Raw genomic sequence first — 20,650 nt, 5'->3', positions numbered from 1 at the left:
TTTAATTTCTTTTGGATATATACCCAGAAGTGAAATTGCTCAATCATATAGTAATTCTATGTTCCATTTTTTGAGGAACCTCTAAACTATTTTCCACAGTGGCTGCACCTTTTTACATTCCCACTGGCAGTGCCCAAGCATTCCAATATTTCCACATCCTCACCAATACTTTAATGATTAGTGATGTTGAGCATCTTTTCATATGCTTATTGGCCATTTCTATATCTTCTTTGGAGAAACGTCTATCAAGTTTTTTGCCCATTTTTATGTATTTATTATTTTTAGGTGAGGCAACCCTTGGTTGACCTCACAGATTGCAAGGACCTTACAGTTTACAATCCCTTATTTTTTTTATTTTTTATGCCTATAGTACCTGGTCTTAGGTAGACTCCCATCCAAGTATAACCAGGCCCGATCCTGCTTAGCTTCTGAGATCAGACAGTATTAGGCTTATTCAAGGTAGCATGACTGTAGACTCCTTTGCCCATTTTTAAATGGGTTTTTTGGGTTTTTTTGTTGTTGAGTTGTAGGAGTTCTTTATATTCCAGATGTTAACCCCTTATCAGATATATGGTTTGCAAATATTTCATCCTATTTTGTAGGTTGCCTTTTCACTCTATTGATTGTTTCCTTTGATGGACAGAAGTTTTTAAATTTAATATAGTCCAAAGTATCAATTTTTGCTTTTGTCACTGATTTCTTACCATGTTAGAAATCATTGCCATATTCAATGTCAAAAGTCTTTCCCCCATTTTCTTCTAGGAATTGTATGGTTTTAAGTTGTATGTATGTATTTTTAGCACTGTTTTAGTCACATTCTGACATACAGTCCAAAGTTTAATGTCTCCAAATTATCTCCCCCAAAATAGCTGTTGCGTGTTATTCCAGTCTAAAATCGAATCCTGAATCACATACTGCATTTAGTTGCCATAGCTCTTTAGTCTCCACCAGTCTGGACTAGCCTCCTTATCTTCTTTGTTTTGTCTTTCCTGGAATTGGCTTTTTGAAGAGCACCACCCAGTTCTGTGGACATTCCCACTTTCTAGGTTTGTCTGGTGTTTCCTCATCATTAGATCCTGGTCCTGTGCTTACAGGAAGACTATTCCATGGGTGACACTGTAAGTATGTCTTTGTCATATGTCCTCTTCCTATGAGGATACCAGTCATATCGCATTAGGACCCACCCACCTGACCTCGTTTTATCTACCTCTTTAAAAGCCCTATTCCAAATACAGTCACATTCTGAGGCACTGGGGGTTAAGACCTCAATATACCAATTAGGGGGATGGGGACACACAATTCAGCTCATAACAGGAAGTGACTGCCAGATCTCTCCCCCATAAAGGTGCCTTTCTCTCTTTGAATTATTATGCCATCTGTGGGTGGTACCTTGAGACCCCGAAAGTAACATGTCTCCAACAATCTTTCACCCAATGCTTTTGGCACCTCTCCTTGATCCTTACTGAATCATTGGATCTAGTTATACTATTATGTTCTATGCATGGCAGTTGACACTGGCTTTCCACTTCCTAGAGTGAAATGACACTTCTTGTTTAAATAAGTGTGTTGAATTTTTAAAAAGTGAGTTGGTTTAAAGGAAATTATCAAGTAGCTAAGAGTACAGGTGATGTGTGGACATGTGGCAAACATGGGAAAGTGAAACTCAAATGACAGATGTTTGGGGTATCGGGCATTAGGACTTTGGGGTCACATTCAGCCTCTTTTTCATTCTGGAGCTCAGAGCTTCATGCTAGATGCCTCTTCATGGGCTCTCACTCTCATGCTGCCCCAAACTGGCCACGGCACCTCCCAGAAATGTATTCTTCCTTCTAGTCCCCATCTCAGGGGGCCCTCACAGTCGCCCAGTCTCTAGGTCAGATCCTTGGGCCTCATCCTAGACACCTATCTCTCCCCCCTCCCCCATTCTCCCCTGCCACGGCCTCAACCTGATTCGGACCCAGCCTACCCCCATCCCTCTGCTCCCTGCCTCCCAGTCCTGGGAATCCCCTCCAATCCCACCCGCATGGCAGCCAAAAAAAATTTACAAAATAGATCATAGGTCCACCTCTCAGGCCAAAACTTAGATTTGAAGGAAATGCAGTTTTGTTTTTTATTTTTTGATATCTAAGTTGAGATCTCGTTTCACTTTGTTGGGAGGAAATTTTAACATGGGCAGCAAATTTAATCCTTTTAAACACCATCACCCCCTGGTTTGTCTTCAGGCCTATTTACCACAGTCACCTGGAGCCAACACAGCCTGATGACCTTGAGGCCTCTTCTCATCTCCAAGTTCCATATTTTCCTAAGCCACAGGTCACATGGCCCCATCTCGCTCTAGGTAAAAGCCTGAGTCCTTCCCAGGGCGCTTGAGGCCCACAAGGCCCCATATGACCTACTGGACTCTCATCTCCTCCCACTGGCCCCGTCACTCACCTACTCCAGCCTCAGGGGCCTCCTCACTGTTCCCCACCATTGCCAGGCCTTTGCCTGGCTTTGCTCTGCCTAGAACATCTTCTTGAGATCCATGCATGTCTGATTCCCTTGCCTTTTGCAGGGTTTTGCTTAAGTGTCACCCTCTCTATGACTTCTTGAAAAGTACAACCTCTCTTTCTGTTTTATTTTTAATATGATACTATATATATATTTTCTCAGCAGCAACTTGTTAAACATGAAAATTCTGGAAATAAACCCTTACATATATAGTCAAATGATTTTCAACAAGGGCACGCAGATCATTCAGTAGGAAAACGACAGCTTTTTTTCTACAAATGGTGTAGGGAGAACTGGACAGAGATAACCACATGCAGAAGAATGAAGCTGGACCCTTACCTAACACCATGAACAAAAATTAACCCAAAATGGATCGAAACCCTAAATATAATAACTAAAATTATAAAACTCTTAGAAGAAAAAAGGAAAAGCTTCATGATGTTGATTTTGGCAATGATTTCTTGATAAGACACCAAAGAACAGACCATAAAAGAAAAAACTAAATGGGATTACATCAAAATAAAAAACTATCGTGCATCAAAGGAGAAACAGTTAACAGTGAAAAAGCAACCCACAGAATGAGTAAAAATATTTGCAAATCATAGGGGTTAAGATCCAGGACACACAGTAGAATTCCTAAACCTCAGCATCGGAAAAAAAACAAACAACCCATTTAAAAATGGGCAAAGGACTTAAATAGATATCTCTCCAAAGAAGATAAAGGAATGGCTAATAGGCACATGAAAAGATGCTAAACGTCACTAATCATTAGGGAAATGCAGATCCAAATACAATGAGCTATCACTTCACACTCATTGAGGAACACTGTAGGTTTCCTCTTTTCTCTGGCTACTCCCAGCATGCATACTGGCTAATGCTCGGTGGCCTACAGTTTGTTGGAGGTCTTTGAGAGGATGTGACCTCCAGTTGCCCCCAGAGCTGGACCTGGGGCAATCAGAGGCTCCTCACCCCTACCACCACTCCCCTCCACATCTTCAGAATGTACTTTTGCCCACCCATCCCACAGTGGGAGCTAGCTGTTCCAAGGACATAGCCTTGAGAGAGAAAGGTGTTGTCGAAACCATCTGGATGCTATATGTGACTGAGCCCGGTTAAGGCCGCTACATAAACTTTTAAGATTCTAGTGGGGGTGCAGAGATCTATCCGTCTTCGGGATGCCTAAGACAAGTGTCAAAAGTTCCCTAACATATTAAACCTACCACCTACCAATCTGGAGTGGTCTGCCTCTTTCCTTAGTCTCTCTTCGCCCTCTGTGTATAGGGGCCTGTTTGCCAACCAACAATGCCACAACCTCAGGAGGTAAAGATTGCATTATCAGTATTGACTTTTTACAGAGTAAGACTCAGAGATAAGAGGACTTGCTCAGCATCACACAGCTAGGAGATGGCAGAGCCAGGTTATCCATCTCCGAGCATAGGTATGCTCCCAACCTCTAAACCATATCACCTGAGGATCTAAGAGAAACCTCAGCTCCCGAGGGTGAGAATTTTGTGTGCCTTGTTCACCGGCGAATTACCAGTGCCTAGATCAGGGCCTGGCACAGAGTAGTTCCCAGCAAATATTTGTTGAAGGAATAAATTAATTAAAATAAGGACTGAATTTGCAACCAGTTTATTAATAATAATAATTATTATTATTAAATGACGCCATGATTCAACCACTTTGGAAAATAGCCTGGCAGTTTCTTAAAATGTTAAATAAATATCGCACATGTGATCATGCATCCCACTCCTAGGTCTACATGCTGGAGAAATGAAATGTCCAAACAAAGACTGGTACACCATTGTTCGTATTGCCTTTATTTGTAATTGCCCAAAACTGGAAACAACCCAAATGTCCATCAATGGGTGACTCGATGAACAAATCGTGATGACTTAAACAAATGATTCCATGTAATGGAATGGTACTCAGAAATAAAAAGAATGAGTTCATGTTCAACATGTATAAATCTCAAAATAATTATGCTAAATGGAAAAAGCCAGACTTAAGAGTATATACTATATAATTATATTCTAGAAAATGCAAACTATCCGATAGTGAGAGAGAGCAGATCGGTGGTTTTTAGGAATGTGTGTGTGGAGGGGTGAGAGATAGAGTGGTAATCAAGAGGCATAAGGAAACTTGGGGACGATGGATGTGTTCATTGTCGTATGGTCATTATCTTGATTGCGGTAGTGGTTTCACAGGTTTATTCATAAATCAAAACTCATCAACTTCTATACTTTGAGTATGTGTGGTTTCTTGTATGTCAGTTATACCTCAGTAAAGCTGGAAATATGTCACAACTGTGTAATGCAATTGAGAATTTTTCCTCTACTGACTGGCTTTCCCCATTGGCCCCTGAAGGCGTCTGATTTTTCAATCTGAGGCCCAATAGACCACATAGCTATTTCCTCTTGGAACCCCAAAGAGACTTTAAAAGAATAAAAAGAAACCTGGCCTATTTCTGCTTTCCGGCCTATCACATTCTCTCCTGAGACCCTAAGCCCACAGGAGACCAATTTCTTGAATGGGGTAAGAGTAAAATGAGAATATGCATAGGGAAAAAAAGAAGCCCAGCAGATGGGAACATGGCTCACAGCTGGGAAGTTGGAGTGGGTGGGGAAGATGCAGGAGGAAGGCAGATGTGGAGGAAGATGGCTCTGGTTCTCGGAAAACAAGGTCACTGCTGAGAGTGAGGATGAGGAAGGAGCTGCTGGAGGTTTGATATGTCATCTGGGAAAGTCAAGAGATGAGGGACACAGGTGAATTTGCTGGGCAGCATTGTGGGTCCACTCGAAGTCAGTGTGCATGAATTTAAGGTGAGACCAGTTAACACATGTGCATATTTTTCTCCATCTACATCCACTGCACAGAAGCAGACATGCGATAGGTGGAGCTTTAGATTTTCCAGTCTTCACCATCAGATACATTTTACTTATATATTGTCCATCTCTTTCTCTAGAATGTAACCCTCAGATGGATGTTTTTTTTTTTCTTCCATATTTTGGTCACCATTTCATCCCACATACCCCAACTCACACTGGCTCTATAAACATGTTGAAGGAATGACCCCAGAGGTCCTCAGAAGGATGAAAACATATCCACCTCTGGCCCCCAAAGAATCCAGAGTCTAGTGAGGAGACAGAAACTAAACAGATATTTGCAAGTGGCAGTAAGAGCAAAGAGGGAGATAAACGGGGAGCCAAGATTATAACTATGTATGGGGGCCAACTAGGCTGGAGTGGTCAGGTGATATTTGAGTCACTGTCTGTCAGATGCAGAGCAAAGATCTGGGAGAAGAGTACTCTAGGCAGAGGGAATACCCAGTGCAAAGTCCAGAATGAGCTTTGGGTATGTGACTAACAGAAGGAAAGTCAGTGTTTTTGCCACATTGAGGAAAGTGGGGAAGTGTTGTGTATGGATTTAGATGGACCTAAATTATGCTTTGGGGTGTTAAGAGGAGACTGACTTGCTTTCGGAGGCTGTCCAGGTGTGGTACCTTTCAACTGGTCTTTCCCCTACCTGGGCCTCAGTTGTACCTTATCTGTGAAATGGGGGTAAGCCACTGATGTCCCCTCTGCCTCCAGACTTCTAAGCAGCACTCAAGATCGCTCTATGAGGCAGATGGTATTACCATCTGCTTTTGGATGAGGAAACAAGAGGCCCCAAAATGATAAACTACTATCCCAAGGCCACAGAACTAGTAAGTATGGCCTCCACAGTTGAACCCCCGGCAGCCTGTCCCCAGGCCCTGCGCCCTTAAACCTCCATTGCATAGTGCAGCCCCCATAACTTAACAGGCACTGCAGTGCAGTTTGTCTTTGGAGGAACACAAATCCAGCTATGCCACTTACAAGATGTGGGATCATGGGCTAGTCACTTGTGTTCCTTGAGCCCATTTCCCCATTTGTACAATGCGCACGCCAACATTTATCTCAACCAAGAGAACACTTGGCTGACTAGGAGGAATGAGGCATCATTCCCAAACAACTGCCTGACTTTCTGTGAGCCGTGGGGGTTTAAGACGTTGGGGGGTAGTGTTTGGGGAAAATGGACAAAGAACTCGAACACAGCAGCTCTGGTCTCCCCATTCCTTTTGCGTTGTTTCCTCCATTCAACCGCGGACCAATTCTCGGTTTGCCCCCCAGCCCCCCACATTTTTTTTTCCAGGCTGAAAAGAGGTCGTGGTCCCTTTAAGGTCCGTCCCTCCCTCTCCCAAAACTTCCCAGTGTCGGCTCTCTTTTCGATTCCGGACGGCCGGCCAGGCTCGCCGCCGAGCTGGTAGGGGATGGGGGCGACGGTTTGGGGAGGGGTGCGGGGGGATCGGTTGGGGGGCGCCACCCGTCGCCCGCAGCCGCCGCCCGAGGGCAGGGGGGAGGGGCCGAGGCCCGGAACGCGGGGGTGCAGACACCACGGCCGCGGGATCGCTCTCCGCGGGCGCGCGCGGGCAAGCGAGCGGCCAGAAACTACGGCGTCGGGACGGTTGCTCCACGTCCCGTCCGCGCGCGCCGGCGCGAGGGGCGTCCAGGCCGGGCGCGGGGGCGGGGAGGGGAGGGGCCCCTTCTCCCCCTCCCCCACCGCATTTCTCTGACGTCCAGACCTCCCGACCCCGCCCTGCAGTGGGAACAGCCCCGCCTGGATCCTGACGCCTGGATCACGTGTTGAAGGCGCGGCACCGCCCCCCATCTCGGTTCTGCCAGCCGTTTAGGACGGCCCCAGTGTGGTTGGGTGCTGGTTTTAAGATGCCCATCATCCCACGCCCAAATTTCTTATCTCCCCAAACCCGAGGCCCCAGCGGGTCTGTCCCACGTTCTTAGTGCTACTGATCCGATTTCAAATTTAGTTTCCACGAGGACCCCTATTTCGGGAACCCCCTTTCACTCGGGTGGAAAGGTTCTGGAACATCTTTGGGGGTATCCCCTGCATTTCCCATAACTCTATCCTCTTTTTCTAAGTGCCGTTGCTCCCCTAGCGGGCAGCCCCCTAACGTTAGAGTTTTAAGAGTAGGTTCCTGGGTCAGCACCCGGGTTCCAGCTTTCGGGCGTAGTTTGACCCCAGTCTCAGGGAAAGCATTCTCTGCGGGGTGGCCTAACGTCCTGGAGGACAGAAGGCTCGCCAGACTTTTAGAACTCCATAACGACTTCTGTTTGCAGACCTTTTGCACCGTGCCGGGTGCTGGACCGGGTGCTGTGTAGGCGAGCCAGCCCCACTAAGGCCGAGGCAGGGACCACAGCTCCCTGGCCTATACGGGGCTTCCATGTTAAGGGAACAGACTGTCACCGGACTGTGAGGACCTAGAAAACTAAGGGCTGAAAACCATTGGCCGGAGTGATCAGGGGTTATCACGGGGGCAGCCCCGAGGGTCCGGACTGGTAGGGACAAGGAAGGTTTTTCAGAGTGAACTGAGACCGCGCGGACTGGAGGAATTATTTCTTAGCTCCAGCAAGGAGGAGTAGTAGAGCGGTAGTAGCGGTAGTTGTTCAAGATGGAAAGGACTGCGTAGGGCAAAGGTCAAAGGTGCGCGAAAGATGCTTCCTCTCGAGCAAACTGAGTTTTTGCGGCTGAATTTAGAGGTGGAGTGGTGAAATGACACGGGCGAACTGGACGGGATCTGAAGACATCGGCTGCAGCAAATGGTTTTATACTAACGGAAAGGGTCAAATTTGGGTTAAAAAAATTCTTCCAGCATTGTGAAAGAGGTGAAGAGAAATAGGGTATAGTGACGGGGACAGAGCCGTACTGGTAGTTGCCTCTTTGTCTAGCCTTCCCGCGCTGCATACAGCAATCACTCAATAAATACTTGTCTAGCCTAGCAGCGCTGCACACAATCAATAAATACTCGGGGTACTCCAGGTCTTCTCTCCTTTAGGGGGTCGCCACGCCTCCCGAGGCGCCCGAAAGCATATTTGCGCATGCGTTCTCGTCTCGATCCTACTAGACTGTGCCAAACTACTCCCCTCTTTCACCCAATCAGAGACCACCAGTGGTCCTACCATCTGGTGAGGAAGACGCAGAAGATGGGTATCTGCAGGAACCGCTGGCGAGAGGCAAAAGGGAGGGGCTTTCTTCTTGCGGAGTGGCGCGGGAAGGTAGTCGTTGTGACTGGAAGACTGAGGGCTTTCGGTTTAATGGACTAGCAGGAAAACCAATGACACTGGGAAGGAGGCGGGGCTTTTCAGGAATGTGGGGAGCGCCGTGCCAGAAATCCAACCAATCAAATTGGAGTTTATTTTAAGGCAGTGAAGTCGGTATAATGACTGGCAGAAAGCACTCGCCTATGAAGAGTATCCCAGACAAACGAGGGCGGGCCCTCCTGCAGAACGAAGTGTGCTTTATCCAATAGGCGCGCAAGGCGTGGAGAGGCTTCCCCTCCCCCCGCGGCGGGACCAGTGGCTCCCCCTATCGGGTGGGGGCGGCGGGTGACGGGCGTGTCCCTCCCCCAATGAGAGGCGGGGGGAGGCGGGTTCTGCGCCGCCATGTCGCGGAGGCTGCTGCCCCGGGCGGAGAAGCGGCGTCGGCGGCTCGAGCAGAGGCAGCAGCCGGAGGAGCAGCGGAGGCGGTCGGGAGCGATGGTGAAGATGGCGGCGGCGGGCGGCGGAGGCGGCGGTGGCCGCTACTACGGCGGCGGCAGTGAGGGCGGCCGGGCCCCTAAGCGGCTCAAGACTGACAACGCTGGCGACCAGCACGGAGGCGGTGGCGGCGGTGGTGGAGGAGCCGGGGCTGCGGGCGGCGGCGGCGGGGTGAGGCCAAGGCCCTAGGCCCGGGGACGACCGGGAAGGGAGGGAAAATTTCTTATCTTGAGGGCATTTCTGGGGGGGGGGAGCCTTTGCGCACGCGCCCATACCCTCGCGCCGTTGATGGGAGGGGGGAGGGGCAGGCGTTGGGCAAACGGGGTTTGCACGAGGACAGGCGCTTGCGTGTGTGTGCTATTCAGAGCGGGGTGTGGGGGCAGAGAAAGCTCGCGCTGCGGTTGGCGCAGTGCGCAGGCGCTGCGGGCTGGGGTGGGCCGGGCACGCGGCCGGGCCGGTTTTTTTTTTTTTTTAACTCATTTTCTTCTCGTCCCTTGCGCAGGCGCAATTCTCCCGCCTGGGCCTCGTGGGCGGTTGGGGGGGGGGGACACCGCGTGAGCGGGAACGGGTGAGCGGTGGCCCTTTCTGCGCCTGAGTGGGGAATTATGTCCGATCACTTAATTTTTTTAGCATCATGGCTTCTCTCGAAGCAAATCGATGTGTTTGAGGATATTTTCCCAGAAGAGAGTATGTTTTCTATTTTTGTGGGCATTGAAAACCGGAAGAACGGCTTATGAAAAGACTTTTTAGCTATTTGGGAGTTGAGCCAAGCTTTGGAGCCATCACAAGTTTTGCTTACAGTTTCTGGGGGTTAACCGGGTGCGGGGAGTTTGATGAACCAAAATGGACCTTGAGGGTGGGCATTTTGGAAGAGATTCTGTTTTCCAGTCTTATCCAAAACGACCACTGGTTCCTTTTGGCTTGAAGCCCATTCTCTCCTTCCTCCAAGTTCATGAAGTCATCTCCGGGTCAGCCATTTGCAGGGTTTTCCAGAGTAGCCACTATCTGTACTATGATTTGTTAACATTGTAGTCTGTGTCAGGCCTGTTCTATACGTTTTAAAGGCATCTTAATCGCATTTTCAACGCTTCTCTGTGAGATAGGATGGTATTATTCCCGGCTTACAGAGATGAGGTAAATTGTTCAGGTCATTTAGCTAGTGAGGGGAGGGGATGGGATTAGAACTCAGAGACTGTGGAACCCCAAAAGCAGAGCTAGTAGTAATCATCAGGTGTTTGTGCCTTCTGTGGTTTGTGTAGCTCGTTCTAGAAAAATAATCCAATTTTCCCTCTATCCAAAGGGCTTCTGCCTGGTTCTCAGACAGGAGGCTGGGCCCAGAGCTCAGGAAAGGTGGAGAAAGTTTTCTTTCTGATTCCCAAAGACTTCTCTCTGGGTGGAAGGCTATTCCCCTGGGAAAGGAGCTGTTTTGGTTTTAGTACTGTTGGTTGGAATTTTTCTTCTTTCTATAAGACCTTCCTTACTCTTTTTCCTTGGTTTTGCCTAGGTAGTGTTTTCCAACACAGATTTTTGTGGGAAGGTGATTAAAGACTGGAAGTGGTGGAGACTGGCTTGGCTGCCACAGCTTCTGAGGCACATGCTCTTTTACCTTGACTGACCTGAGGATGAGTGGTGGAGAGAAGTAATGCTTAGCTGGGTGGTGATGGTAGCTTGCTCTACTAGGGGAAGGGCAAAGAAGCTGGGATGGATACAAAAAGATGGCCTCATTCAGATTGCTGGAGAGAATTGTGTGAGCCCTTTCTGCCAGTGGTATCCATTTCTAAGCCACTCTTCTCCCACATTTTTTTGACCAGTGGGAAGAGATAGGTTTGGGGAGGAAGGTAAGATATGAGACTTGCCGGTATCTTCCTTTCTGCCTTCCTCAGAAGCTGCAGCAAGAGGCATTAGACAAGTGGCCACCCACTCAAGGCCCAGAATCTTCTTGGGGTTAATAGCTTGAATTACTCTTGTCTGATATGTGTGTCCTTCCTGAATGACACTCAACTGTTATCTGAATGGGTCTCTAAGAATATACCGGCCAGTGGGCCACCATCTTGTCTTGCATGAAATAAAATCTAGTTTTTGCTACCTTTTTCAGGAGAACTACGATGATCCGCACAAAACCCCCGCCTCCCCAGTTGTCCACATCAGGGGCCTGATTGACGGCGTGGTGGAAGCTGACCTCGTGGAGGCCTTGCAAGAGTTTGGGCCCATCAGGTACTTTACTCAGAAGCCAAAGATTGAGTTGGCAGAGAATTCAGCATTCGGCTTCCTGTGTATTATTGGCTTTTGGTTGGAAGTGGGTTGGCCGGTTGGGCCAGGGTTCTTTGGCTAGGTCCTCCAGTTCCTCTGAGAGAATTGAAACCTATGTTCTCTCTGCCAGCTATGTGGTGGTAATGCCTAAAAAGAGACAAGCATTGGTAGAGTTTGAAGATGTGTTGGGAGCTTGCAACGCCGTGAACTACGCTGCTGACAACCAGATCTATATTGCTGGCCATCCAGCTTTTGTCAATTACTCTACCAGCCAGAAGATCTCCCGCCCTGGGGACTCAGATGACTCCCGGAGCGTCAACAGCGTGCTTCTCTTTACTATCCTGAACCCCATCTATTCCATTACCACGGTGTGTGCCGGCGGGCGTGCCCTTAAGCTCCTATAATGAGGTTTCCCTTTCTCTTTGTCCCCTCCCCCGAGCCAGATTGACCTGCCAGTCCCTCCTCATTTTGCCTGTTTTTGCTTTTATAGGATGTTCTTTACACTATCTGTAACCCTTGTGGCCCTGTCCAGAGAATTGTCATTTTCCGGAAGAATGGAGTCCAGGCCATGGTGGAATATCCTTTGCTAGGAAATGGGGGTTCCTTGCGGCGAGGCTCTCAAGGCTGGGCAGGGTGCTACCCTTTCAACCAGTGTGTATGCTGAATGTCTTGCCATGTGTCAGATGCCTTCACAGTGTGATGGGAGAGGCTGTCAATAGACCAGTAATCTGACAAATAATATAGAAGTGCAGGATGTAAAGTGCTATGAAGGGAAAGAACAGGATGCTATGATACACAAGGGGAAAGGGGTTTACAAGGGGATCTGGGAAGCTCTCTGAGGAGATGATACCCTATTTCCATGAGGAGGTAGGAGCTAGCATTCAAGGCAGAATAGCTTCTACAAAGATCCTCAGGTGGGCAGAAGCTTAGTGTTGAAGAAAGCAGATGACCTGATGACTGAAGAGTAGCAGACACGGGGGAGAGTTTCGCTGTGGACACAAAGAAGTTAGTTGGGTATCCCAGACAGCTTGAGTCACAGGCAGTGGGAAGCCACAGATGGACTTTGAGGACAGGAACCTAATCTGGTTGACATTTCAGAGATTGTTCACGCCTAAGTTAAAGCCAGGGGAAGATTGGGCTAAAGAAGGTGGCTTGGTCTGGGGTGGTGGCAGAGGAGGTTGCTGCCCCCTCTGGGCTGGTGAGTGGGAATGCAGATCACAAAGGAATGATAACTCAGGGTGGCACTCATGCCCGTCTTCCTGCAAGTGGCTGGTGGTTGTGGTAGTGAACTTGACCCTAGAACCCATGTATAACGTAGTCTTAGGGTGCTACCTTGTCTTCATTCTTTTCTGCGACAGCTCGAAGGCCTTTTTAAAGAGCTGTGATGAGACTTTCCTTAATTTTAGTCACATTTGACTCTGTGCAGAGTGCCCAGCGGGCCAAGGCCTCTCTCAATGGGGCTGATATCTATTCGGGCTGTTGCACTCTAAAGATTGAGTATGCGAAGGTAAGTCTGGAAGTGGCGACACCTTGTCAGATTCCAGGTGAGCTAGGCCTGGCTGATGTTAAGCTTTGTCTTATCCCTGCAGCCTACACGCTTGAACGTGTTCAAGAACGATCAGGATACTTGGGACTACACAAACCCCAACCTCAGTGGACAAGGTAATCCCGACGACCACTTTGTTCTACACACACCCGCCTTGCTGTCACTCGGGTAGCGCACTCCGTAGACCTGGGTTCAGGGTTATGTAATGCCATTGGGTTCCTTGTGACCATGGGAGGACCTTGAGATGGTTTTTTAAAAAGACATTTCAGTGGAAGAGGGTGAGTGAGGGGCCTCTCTGTAGGTCCTAGTTGCTGCTTCGGGCCCTTCGATGCAGCTGAGGATGCAGACTTAAGGTAGAGGCTTGGGTGGGGTAGGGAGCAGGGCCTCGCTGAACACCGGGCATAGCGATGACTAGGAAATCAGTAGCAGCTCCCAGATGGATTCTGCTGCTTCCCTTCCAAGAACGTACTTAGGGTCACTGACTCCATGCTCACTGGGCCAGGAGTGGTCCCCTTGCTCACCACTATTGCAGGGATCTGCTTGCGGTATGGGGTCGGGGCTGATTGCGGGACGGTGATGAGGGCTCCTGGGTCCTTGCAGCAGAGCCTTTGAGTAAGTGGAGGTGGAACCCTGGATTGGAGCAGGGTGGACATGCCTCACCTCACTTGTAGAGGGGCCTCATCTTTTCTGTGGGGGAGCCCAAATGGATAACCCTTCCTAGAATCTGTCAAGAATGGTTTGCCATGGATGGGAGGGAGAGGTGGAGGCTTGCCTTTGAAAAACTGCAGCACATCTTCCGCAAGACCGTCCATCTCTGTGTCTGTCTTGGTCTGATACATCGGACTAGGCCGCGGGGCTGAGGGACGGGGCTGGTTGCTGACACCTCTCAGGCCCTGGGAGGCCAGAGGCCCCCATTTCTAGCCAAATCTGTCTTGCTCGCCCTTGCAGCTGGGAAGCAGTGGGTGGGGTGGGCTAGACTCTCCCCAGGACCCTCACAATGCGCATTGTGGGCCTGGCCGCTCCCTCCAGAGGTCAGAGGCAAATTGGTGACCAAGTGAATGTACCAGAGCGGGCAATGGCATTACATGACTGCTAACAGAAACATGGCAACCAACCATTTCTTCTCCAAGGAACATAAATAGAAGATGTGCAGACCGGCAGGGGCTAGTGGCAGGGGCTGGCTGTGCATTGGTTTCGATGCCTCTCAGTTTTGGCCGCCTCAAGGCTGGGGTCAAAAACGAGAGCTGATGAGGTAACCTGGAGCGAGGGCGGTGCTTAGCCACCCCCTCGGGAACCATACTTCCGTGGCTCTGCCTCTGCACATTGCTCACCAACACACAGGGTAGAAACCACTAGCTCTTCCTGGAGAGAACAGAACATGCAGCCTCAAGCACGTCCCCAGAAACAGCTGCAGACTTGAGCTCACTACATCAAGAACACAACACCGCGCTCCAAGGAACAGCTACAAGCACAGAAACAGAGGCAGACAGAGACAAAGAAAGAGACGCAACATGGCAGCAGACACTGCTTTTTTATTAAACATTAAAAAAAAAAAAAGGTCAAAATCCAAGCAAACTTGAACCCGAGAATGTACACAGAAGTAGGAAACACAGAGAACAGAGCTCTCAGCCAGCCAGCGGCGCTCTTTTCGGAGAACGTTTCACAGACTGAAGTAGATTCCATGGGCCTCCAAGACAATAGGATCCTCTCTCCATTCCTCGCCATATGGGTTTTGTTTCGTTTTTTAAGTCCTTTGGTTTGGGGAGGGCCTTCTTTTTTTTTTCTGTTTTGATATTTTTATTTTTTCTGCAGTCAACGGCTGCCAACATAATCTGCACCAACTGGAGATCAGAAACCAAAAAAAAAAATCAAAAAACCAAAACAGACCTAAAACCAGACAGCCAAACAGCTCAGAGGTACACAGTTACCTGCTGGCGGGTAACCGGGCGCGCTCCCAAGGCCAAAAGCTCGGGCGTAGTGGGGCCACTGGCACACTTCATAACCAGGAGACACGCACATGGAGCGCTACACAGCCAGAAGCACCGCACTGCAGCACACAATGTGAGGAGGTGACAACACGGAGGGACACTACCCACTTCATACACCTTTATTTTCCACTTTTCTGATATCTTCTGAGGACAGAACATCTGTGAGCCATTTTTTGATTTAATCAAAAACATTGACTGTTAAAAAAATTGTAGCGGATGTGTACCGTAACTTGTATTTATGACTGTAAAACCATGTGATGCAGGGTCGCAGTGTATGTTTGATGGGACGCCATCTTTCAGAACTGTGCTAACTCACTGTTGAAGCGTCCAATGGTAAGAGAAAATACAGATTTGTTTTTTGTGACAAATGGACATTGTACTCTGTACTTCTGCTGTAAGTAGCCCTTTTCCATCTTTGTAATGACTGATTGTTGAAAACAATGCAGGCCGGGTAGGAAAGGGCAGTGGTCTCGAGCCCTGGCTTTTGGAGTCAGCCAGACCTGGGTTCAAATCTCAGCTCAGCCACTAACTTGCTTTGTGATCTTGGGCCAAAACGTCTTAAACTGCTCAGTTAAAAGTTAACTGCTCAGTTTTTATTATCTGTAAAATGGGACTAAACTAGTACCTACCTCATAGGGTTGTTGTGAGGAATTTAAGAAGCGGCGATCTCTGTAAAGCACTTAGCACAGTGTCTGTCACTCAAGTGCTGAGTTCGTGGTAGCAATCATGGACCGCAGCTGGGGGCGGAGGGTGGATCTGCGCCTTTGTCTGGGTCTGAGAATGTTGATGCCTTGTACATGACTGCTCAAATGGACTGATTCTGACTTCGCCCTGCTTGTCCTTTTCTCCGGTTCCACCTCGGGTTGGACATGATGGGTGGGAGGGTGACTGGGCCGGGGGTTCAGAAAGAAGGGTCCTAGAAAGTGGGGTCTAGAGCTTATAGAGCCATGAGACTTTGGAGGCCAGATGGTGTCATCTTTCTGACCTTCCTGGGTTATCTTCCTGCTCTTCACTCCCTCTCCCTTCATTGGGAGTTATTTTAGAAAGTTCTTGGCTTGTAACCTATCAGCTTCCGTAGCAGCTGGAGGTTCTCCTGAGGGCCCACGAGCTGGGCTCCTCGCCAAGGCAGGTGAGAGCACACAGCCTGGCCTCACCCTTCCCAGAGGACGGAAGGTATCCTGGTCGGTACGGGCAGGGAAGGCAGAGTAGACTCCAGCCATGGGCTTCGTGCCCAGCCTGGGTCAGGCCACAGGAGGGAGGTCCAGCAACCTTGAGCGGGGAGGCTCTACACCCAGGTTCTCAGGAGCTCAGGGACTTGGAAGTTAGCCTCTAGTCAGGAGGGGAAGAGCCACCTCGTTTTCCAGGTTGGGCTCTAATTCTTCTCTCTGTCCACAGGTGACCCTGGCAGCAACCCTAACAAACGCCAGAGGCAGCCCCCTCTCCTGGGAGATCACCCCGCAGAATATGGTGAGGGCAGGGGGTTCCCCTCCGTGGACTCCCGTGGCTCATGTGCCTCTGCCCGTCGCCCGCCACGCAAATTCTCACCCGTCCTCCCTCTCTTTCCTTCCCATCCCCCAGGAGGGCCCCATGGTGGGTACCACAGCCATTACCATGATGAGGGCTATGGCCCCCCCCCACCTCACTACGAAGGGAGAAGGATGGGCCCACCAGTGGGGGGTCACCGCCGGGGCCCAAGTCGCTACGGCCCCCAGTATGGGCACCCCCCACCCCCTCCCCCACCACCCGAGTATGGCCCCCACGCTGACAGCCCTGTGCTCATGGTCTATGGCTTGGATCAATCTAAGATGAACTGTGACCGAGTCTTCAATGTCTTCTGCTTATATGGCAATGTGGAGAAGGTAAGTTTCTGCTAGGTCCATGGCTTTCCTTGTAGACTCGGCAGGCTCCTGGGAGGCCCCCAGCCAGAGGCGGCCTGGCTGGGAGCTAGCCAGTCCAGGGAGAGAAATTCACCTAATCAGGTGACCTGCTGCAGGCAGATACTTTGGTCCTTATTGTATGGAGGTGTTTCGTTGTTTACTTTTGAATTTCTGATATTAAAAAAAACATTTATCACAGAAAAGTAATAATATTACATCAACATTATAATTTATGATGCACCCGTTATAGTTGAAAATGAGTGTATGAGGATTTCTTCCAAAAAAACTTCAGATTATCTGGCAACACTGGGCCCCCTGCTTTGCCTGTGGAACAATTGACTGAGGCTGCTTGGTGACTTACCACGTAGAAGAGGTGGCTTTTTTCTTCATACCCATCTGAAGCCTTTGGGTTTGCAGCTCCTCACTTGGCCCATTAATAATGATCAGGATCCAGTATCTACATAAATGTTTATTAACAGGCACAAATAAGAATAGCTGCTTCAGTTTTTTATCATGCCCACTGTTTTCTGTCATGTCAAGTGACCTGTGTATGGCTCATGTCCTCAGGTTAGGAAAACACTGCCCGGGCCCTTGCTGTGGGCCAGGCGTGCTTCTCTTCTGATTCCCTATTCACCAGTGACAATATGGAAGTGCGAATCCAGAACAGTTCTTAATAACTTGGAAGGGGCAGGGGAAGGGTGCCTGGCAGCTGGGCAGTGGTGCTGACTGACCATGGCTGCTCTCTGCAAGGTGAAATTCATGAAAAGCAAGCCAGGGGCCGCCATGGTGGAGATGGCCGATGGCTATGCTGTGGACCGAGCCATTACCCACCTCAACAACAACTTCATGTTCGGGCAGAAGCTGAAAGTCTGGTAGGTACCCAGACTCCTGGGCTGTCATTTTGGCAAGTGTCTGAGGAGAGATGGGAAAGATTGAGGCCCACTCTGGACAGGGCCAGCAGAAGTGCTTATTTGGGCAAGAGGGTGTGGGTGGCTGTGTTCCCATATGCCCCTCTGAAGCAGGGGAGAAAGTGGCAGCTGGGTCGCAGTGTCCCCTGAGGCACACAGTGTTTGCTCTCAGGAACAAGGCCACAGTGGAGGGCTTGGGGGAAAGCGACGTTATATCTGACACAGGACTCCTCATCCCTCTTAGTGTCTCCAAACAACCAGCCATCATGCCTGGTCAGTCATATGGGCTAGAAGACGGGTCCTCAAGTTACAAAGACTTCAGTGAGTCCCGGAACAACCGGTTCTCCACTCCGGAGCAGGCCGCCAAGAATCGTATCCAGCACCCCAGCAACGTGCTGCACTTCTTCAACGCACCTCTGGAGGTGACTGAAGAGAACTTCTTTGAGGTGAGTGCTGGGGTCCTTCACCACAACCATCTGAGTAGGCCATTCGTTTTAGTGTTTCAACAGGTATCTATTAAGCTCTTGTTCTGCCATGCCCTAGGTTGTATCCTGGGGACACAGGGACCCGGGCAGACAGGCTGAGAGAATGGCACTGAACTAGCAGCAGTGGAGTGTGCTGTTTACATTTCTGGCAAGCTAGTTTGGATGTACTTCTGGGAAAGATTCTCCCTGTCCGGTGACAGAGTGGCGATCAGAGTCCAGTGTCAGGCAGGCTCTTGGTGCCCGGATAGCATCTGAAGGGAGTGGTGAGGTCCCAGGAAACTAGGGCAGGAAGGCTGACTGGCAGAGTGAAGACTTTGGACCTTGTTCTGGCCCCAGACCTCGTTCATCAAACATTTACCTAGTGCCAACACACACCCAAATAGCAGCCGAAGATGGGTAAGTATAAAAAAGCAATTTCCATGTTTTTGGCAACATGACAGTTCAGAGCAGTGTTTCTTAACCTTTTCTTGGGCCATGGGGACACCTTAGAGTGTGTGATAAAAGCTTAGAAACTCCTTTCCAGAAAAACTGGAGCACTCAGTCATGCAGGGCGTGTTCTGCCATGTGGCACTCCTTGTATTTCTGTATCTGTTCTCTGTCTTGCAGATCTGCGATGAGCTGGGAGTGAAGCGGCCATCTTCAGTGAAAGTATTCTCAGGCAAAAGTGAGTGATGTGCCCTGCCCCCTTCTCCCCTTCCTTGGGTGTAAATAGGCTGTTCCCTGGTTCCTGCTTGGGTTAGCCTGAAAACTCTGCCTTTCGATCAGGTGAACGCAGCTCGTCTGGGCTGCTGGAATGGGAATCCAAGAGTGATGCCCTGGAGACATTGGGCTTCCTGAACCATTACCAGATGAAAAACCCAAGTGAGTATCTGTGTGTCTTGTAGTCTTTCCCCTTGGGACTTGTTGGGTTATCTGGCTCCAGGACAGAGCTGTCCTTACTGTCATCAAGGTAGAGCCCCGAGATTTCCACATTGTTGCTGACATGGACAGGCGGGACCTAGTCTCTAGGGGAGCAGCCTCATGTTCCCCATGGGAGGCCGATCCTGGCTGCTTGCCACCACCCACTCTGTCAGCTTGGGGGTTGCTCAAACTTGTCCTCTAGGGAGCTGCCAGTAACACCCAGCTGTGTCATGTCAGTCACAGAGGCTGGCTTAGGTAGTACCAGGAAAGGGGCCATACTAGCCAGCAAGTAAACTTGGCCCATCCAGTTCTTGGGGTAGGCCTATTGATGCAGCCACAGAGCTAGGAATGGGATTCTTCATGGGAGTGGAGGAAGAGGAGAAATGCCCTGTGTATTTGGCTTGTTTTTAAGTTTCACATTGGGCAGTGACCAAAGATGGGTGCAAATGATGGGAGCTGGGTGGGGGAAGCCTCCTGAGAGGGGCCCAGCCAGACCTCTTTCCTCTTCCTCTCCTTTGCAGACGGTCCATACCCTTACACCCTGAAGTTGTGTTTCTCCACCGCTCAGCACGCCTCATAAGAAGCCGAGGAAGAGTCCCATCTGAGCAGGAAAACATTTCTTTTCCTTTATGCTGTTTTTTGTTTTGTTTTGTTTTTTGCAAAAGTTCCTGTATTTTTTTTTTTTTTTTTTTTTTTTTTAATGCTAGTTTAGTAGAGGCTTAACCATAATGGAAATGCTGGAAGTCTGGAGGGGGAGGGGAAGGGAATTGGTATCTCCCAAGATTAACCTTCACTTTTTAAAAATTATTGTACATGTGATTTTTTTTTTCCTGTTCATACATTTGTGCTGCCCATGTACTCTTGGCACATTTCAATAAAATTGTTTGGAAAATAAACAGCACTTTCTGGGATTCCAGGGTGTGTCTGTTTCCCTCCCACTCGATCTGCTGTAGAGGAGCAGGCAGGACAGGACAGAGCTGCAGGCCCAGCCCTGCTGCAAGTAACAGGGTGGGTGAGTCAGGGCTGCAGGCCTGGAATGATGCTAGGTCCTAAGGAGTCTCGGGGAAAAGCTGGGAGACGTGGCATTTTTCATGGGGCGTGCCCAAGTTAAGTCTGGAGAGTCACTCAGAAAGTGTTGAAAAAATGGAAAACCAAGAGAGATTGAAAAAATAGCCTAATCCTGAGAAGTGTAAGCACCTGCTTTTGTACGAGGTTGGAAAATCCCTGAAAGATCAATGTGAAATTCTCCCTGGTCCCATTAACTTTTGATTATTACCATCCCCTGCCCCCCAATGTCTGACATTGGGTAATGACCAGTTAAACTGCAGGAAAAAAGTGCAAAATGGTTTGGGTGGTGGGAGGAGCATGGCCTAGAATTCTACCTGGACGTGTTTTTGTCTAACAAAATGCCTTGAACATAGCATTTTGTCACACCACATACAGAGCGGCCTCTTCTCTTTACTCCTGCAGGGTATGTATCTTGGTGGTTATGTTAGAATCTGATTCCAAAGGTAATTTCCAGTTTTTGCTGCTATAGATAGTCCCACTAATGCTATATATACAAATATCTTAGCTTCCTTGATGTTGATCCTGAGATAACATGTGGAATTGCTAGGTTGAAGGATCTGTACAAT

General features: G+C 49.1%; 1 protein-coding gene across 3 annotated transcripts; it reads left to right on the top strand.

The window, feature by feature from the left end:
• Positions 1–6,730: 6,730 nt before the first annotated feature.
• Positions 6,731–19,927, top strand: HNRNPL (heterogeneous nuclear ribonucleoprotein L). Of its 3 annotated transcripts, none has more exons than XM_036231621.1 (13): positions 6,731–6,774; positions 11,158–11,276; positions 11,443–11,680; positions 11,803–11,888; positions 12,723–12,819; positions 12,902–12,974; positions 16,242–16,313; positions 16,425–16,705; positions 17,474–17,595; positions 17,876–18,077; positions 18,723–18,780; positions 18,882–18,977; positions 19,538–19,917. In XM_036231621.1, exons 3-13 carry the CDS (start codon positions 11,456–11,458, stop codon positions 19,594–19,596), a joined length of 1,371 nt encoding a protein of 456 aa, XP_036087514.1. In that variant the 5' UTR covers positions 6,731–6,774; positions 11,158–11,276; positions 11,443–11,455; the 3' UTR covers positions 19,597–19,917. The 3 variants fall into 3 exon arrangements, with proteins under 3 accessions (XP_036087514.1, XP_016020749.2, XP_036087513.1); XM_016165263.2 differs by lacking the exon at positions 6,731–6,774 and adding an exon at positions 8,970–9,233; XM_036231620.1 differs by lacking the exon at positions 6,731–6,774 and adding an exon at positions 8,970–9,233 and having other exon boundaries at positions 16,242–16,705; positions 19,538–19,927.
• Positions 19,928–20,650: the final 723 nt, after the last annotated feature.

Source organism: Rousettus aegyptiacus, unplaced genomic scaffold (genome assembly GCF_014176215.1).
Source record: "Rousettus aegyptiacus isolate mRouAeg1 unplaced genomic scaffold, mRouAeg1.p scaffold_m13_p_14, whole genome shotgun sequence".
Lineage (NCBI taxonomy): Eukaryota > Metazoa > Chordata > Mammalia > Chiroptera > Pteropodidae > Rousettus > Rousettus aegyptiacus.
This window is presented reverse-complemented; position numbering and strand designations above follow the sequence as displayed.